This window comes from Sinocyclocheilus anshuiensis, unplaced genomic scaffold (assembly GCF_001515605.1).
Source record: "Sinocyclocheilus anshuiensis isolate Anshui unplaced genomic scaffold, SAMN03320099.WGS_v1.1 scaffold294, whole genome shotgun sequence".
Taxonomy (NCBI): Eukaryota; Metazoa; Chordata; class Actinopteri; order Cypriniformes; family Cyprinidae; genus Sinocyclocheilus; species Sinocyclocheilus anshuiensis.
The window spans coordinates 4,192-8,808 of record NW_015544130.1 but is presented as its reverse complement, the minus strand read 5'-3'; the positions used below and the strand labels follow the sequence as shown (position 1 = coordinate 8,808).

The 4,617-nt window shown below is 37.5% G+C and overlaps 1 protein-coding gene across 1 annotated transcript in view; it reads left to right on the top strand.

The window, feature by feature from the left end:
- LOC107694860 (voltage-dependent L-type calcium channel subunit alpha-1D-like) overlaps positions 1 to 1,714 on the top strand; it is a 13,039-nt gene extending 11,325 nt beyond the window's left edge. Inside the window, exon 4 of the mRNA XM_016494554.1 lies at positions 1,623 to 1,714. Coding sequence (XP_016350040.1) covers positions 1,623 to 1,714 — 92 coding nt within the window. The remainder of the gene's footprint in view (positions 1 to 1,622) is intronic.
- Positions 1,715 to 4,617: the final 2,903 nt, after the last annotated feature.

Sequence of the window (4,617 nt, the reverse complement as noted above, 5' to 3'; positions counted from 1 at the left end):
GTTGTAAAAATTAATGGCACATTTGCCATCGTTTGGATATTCAGGGAAATTTGCATTCTTGCTCGTATCTTAAACATGAAAACAATAACATGCACAGAGTGTGTCTGTATCGAAGAGAGTTTAAATCGATCTCAATGTGCAGTGCGTGTCAATATTTGCTCTTCATGCTATTAAGTGATCTACTTTAAAGATACATTGAACAGCAGCGCGATTTGCTAAAGCAGCATATTCCCTGGCCATCCTATCACATGCACGCTGCTTGTGTGGATGCAGTCAGTTTTGACTGCAAAAAATGAGGTAAGCTGATTGGATATCATGACCGTTTACGGGACCCCCATTTTCTGTTTTTACATTAGAAGCGGCATTTTGCTTGTCAGAAATACGTTCGGTTTTAATGTTGCTTTAAGTTGGGGTATTAAATGAATGCCAAAACTCAGAATTTTATTCGCGTACCCCTCACCGTCATCTCACGTACCCCCAGGGGTACGCGTACCCCAGTTTGAGAACCACTGTCCTAAGGGAAGTGTATTTCATTGTTTAATAACTAAGCTCCGCCCTTTTACATTTTAATGGTGTGCAGGTGTCATTTTAGAGAATTTAATATTGAATTCTTGTGGCTTAAAGACCCCCTGTGGTGAAAATCAAGTGGTGACAGTTAAGAGGTTAAAAAACGTCCTGGCTCTTCCAATCTTTATAATGGCAGTGAATGGGGGTTGAGATTTTGAAGCCCAAAAACCTGCGGGTTAATAAAGCCTTCTGAGGTGAATCGATGTATTTGTGTAAGAAAAATATCTATATTTAAAACTTTATAAACTGTAATCTCTAGCGTCCGTTAACTGTCGTAAGCATGTTCACTAGAGAGTGGCATTCCAGCGGATGGCGAATGCAGAAGCGCAGAGGAGAGAGCAAAACAAAACACCGGTCACAAATTAGAAGTACAAAATGAGGATTTGTAAAGAAAGTTGAACAGTTTCGATATAAGGCAAGAGGAGACTGGTTTTGCTTTGCTGTAAACAAAACTTGGTTCTTGCGAGACAAGCATATTCTCACCGGAGCTTACGCTATGCCTACGTCCTACATCATCCGCTGGACGCCACTCTCTCATGAATGCACGTACCAGTTAGCAGAAGCTAGAGATTACGGTTTATAAAGTTTTAAATATGGATGTTTTTCTTACACAAATGCACCGATTCGTTTCAGAAGGCCTTTAATACCGCCATTTGTGGCGTCCACTTGTGGGTGAACGATCCCTTTAAGGGTATAAAGTGTACATTAAAGCTATTTTGAGGAATGAAGAAATATTTTTCACTGAGGAAAAAACGTTTGAATATATCATTTTGATTGTCAGAGATGATATTTAATGGATAAAATTTGAGACTGCAAGGATTTGATTCTTTGCAACTTTACAGATCTTCTTTATGCTCCAAGAGCTTGTAACAGTCCAAAGAGAAAGGAAAAATTGAAATCGCATGATATGACCCCTTTAAGAATATACAGTATATTATTAGTTAAGTTTTAGCAAATGAGGACTTTATTAGTCAAAAATGTGCATAATAAAGACCAAATATTGTTAGGAAATCAGGCCGGATTTCAATTGTTTCTTAATATTTTTTTTCTTTAAGAACAGGCGAATAAAAGACACACAAAGCCACGGCATTGTGATTATATGTGTATATTCCTGGAAGGACATAGAGGAAAATCGGTCACGTTATAATCGCGATGATCTTTTCTGAGAACAGATGCACGCTCAGCTCAGACATTTTCTTTTCAAACTTGCTTCGCTTCCTTTCAACAAACTGCTTCGCTTGTACAGTTCAATTCATCTGATTTTGAACTATTCAGATAAATGATTTATATTTAGACAAGCGGAGCATTTGGATTGGGTTCGGAGGGGTCGGATGTTCTCTGTGCTTTGGACCGAGAGGACGATTGTGAGTTGAGATAAGACAGCTGTTCGATCTTGTGGTGGAGTGCGGCTCAGCACGAGGGCTTCGTGATTTGTGAATAGCTCTCATGGCTACTGGCACAGTTTAATTGAGTGATTTCAGCAACTCAGACAGGAAAGGGAAACGGCAGGCAGAGGTTTTTTTTCCCCTGAAGCATTTTGGGGCTGCATTTGACAAAGTGTTTTGCATTTTTTGGCTGTAAAACTTGAAAGTTTCTTGAAATGTTCAAACTGGGCAGGTAATATTTCTGCTGGACTTCGTTTGTAGTCTTACGAATGCGACCATGCGACCAGTTCAGATTACCATAAACCTCACAAGCAGGGCATTGTTCTTTTAATGCACACGTGCAACAGCAATACACATCAAACAAACAACCTTGTCGGTTGTTTTCCTCTTGCTCGATTATTTTTTTCATGTGCAGGCTGTGTTATCTCATCCATCTGCACTCCCATGTGTGTGTTAAACAGCAGGAGGTAATTGCACAGCAAAATTTCATCAGAATCCCAGCAGGTATGATAACATACATCCCAGGTTGTCTCACACGGATGAGCAGAGGTCATGCTGGAGAGCCTATAGATACATTAGAGGGTCAGAGATGTTCCAGTAGGCCATATAAATGGTCGATGAGGCTTTTATATTTTATATATTTTACTAGATGAATAATTTGTAATGTTGCTGTGTAAAGAATCACCATTACACTGTTAAAAATTTCCTGTAGAAATTACAGTAACTTACTGGCAGCAGTTCGCCAGTAACTTACTGTAAATTAAACTTGCAGTAAAAATACTGTATTAATATTTACAGTACCATTTAACGTGCTGTAAATGTATTTACAGTATGTGTACTGTACTTTTACAGTTTTTACTGTAAAATATACGGTAATTTTATGGTCTTTTCTCCAGTAACATATTGAAAAAATATATATATAATTTAACTGAAAATAAGCAATGACAACTGTATAACTTTTAATTTTTTAATTGTTCAATTGTAATCCTTGCAATAACATTTGAATATTTTCACAGATTCAGTTACGACTCAAACAAAACATTGTTTTAAACTATTATATACATTACATACTATTCTAACTTCCTTTTCTTCTTCTTCTTCTTCTTCTTTCTCCAAGCAGAAAAAAAGCCTTTCTGTCATTGGTCAGGTTTCGCGCTCATTTTTTTTTACTGTATTTGGATTTACAGTAAATGAAAAATACTGTATTTTAATGGCGCCAAGAGGATATTTCCCATAATGCAACTTTAAAATACAGTAACGTACTGTGTATAACTTTTACAGTAAAGTACAGTTCATATTACAGTTAAATACTGTGTAATTTACAGAAATCGCTAACAGTGTAGTTTTGCTCATTTTGAACAAACCCTTTACCTTAAGTCATGCAGTTTACGAATTTTGATGATTTAAACCTGGATGGTGATAAAATTGATTGAAAAATTCATACTGATAAATGGACTTGAGTCATACAGCATATAGACAAAGACACAGAGGGCTAGATTCATGAAACATTCTTAAAATTCTTTGCTTTTTATCATCTTATTGTTCTTCTTTTTTTTCTAGATGTTTCCAAAGACAAGACTTGAGAGCTTGAGATTTTAAATTCCTGAAAAAAGAATGTTCTTAAAAATGATCATAACCTCTTAAAGTTAGCTTAACCTTGTCTAAATCCCCATAGGTAAGATGTTTAAGGAATTTATTGGATTGTTTCAAATATGAAGCATTACAGCATAGAGTAACACTAGCTACACAGAATACTTTAATATTACTCGAAATGTCAGATAACACCAAAATTGTCCTTTTCTTTTTAAGAAAAATAAATAAATAAATACAAACAGTGTTCTTAAGAATATATTAGAGAACTTCTTAAGAATCTTTCAAGAACTACCCATTAGGGCTGTGCGAATAATCGAAATCAAATCGAAATCGCGATTTGAGACGTTGCGATTTCCTAATCGCAAAGCCTGCGATGTGTACGCGATATTACTCTGTTCCAGAGCATATGCATGACTGCCAGCATTGAGTTGCAGTCTTACTTGCCCTGGGTAAGAGTGAGCGCACTTCCGTTCTCCCCAATCAGCACTGCTCTAGCCAACTGCGTAAACACCCACCATTAAAAAAAATAAAAAATAAAAAACGGAAAGCGGGATGGAGGAGAGACAGAGTGGGATTATGGCGTCTACTGGGTCAGATCGATAGTTAGGCAAATTAAAACTAAAGAAAACCGTATGCAACTTAAGCTTCGAAATGACAGACAATGAGCAAAAAATGTAATTTGCAAGAGCTGCGTCACAGCTCATATCAAGAGCTCCCTTATCGGTTCTGTTTTCAGTACTGGAGAATAAAAGATACATTCTTAGATGTTTTTGTTCCTCTCTGCCCCACGCGGCGTGAATCCCGCACTTTCATGCTTGCCGCACTCACGCAGCCTGTCTCGTAATGCTCGTTAATACTCGCACCCGGCTCCGCAAATCTCCACGAGCGCATCTGGCAGTATGGACGAGGCTTGACGCACGCGCGCAACCTGTGTCGACTTGCGCCTGGCTCCGCGTTTAAAACGAATGTAAATTCAGTCTAACTGCTTGCTAATTTCACTTGGATGAAATGAAACATTCAGCACATTTTCCACTTGCTCTTAAAATCCCAAATACTTAAAATGAATAAATCA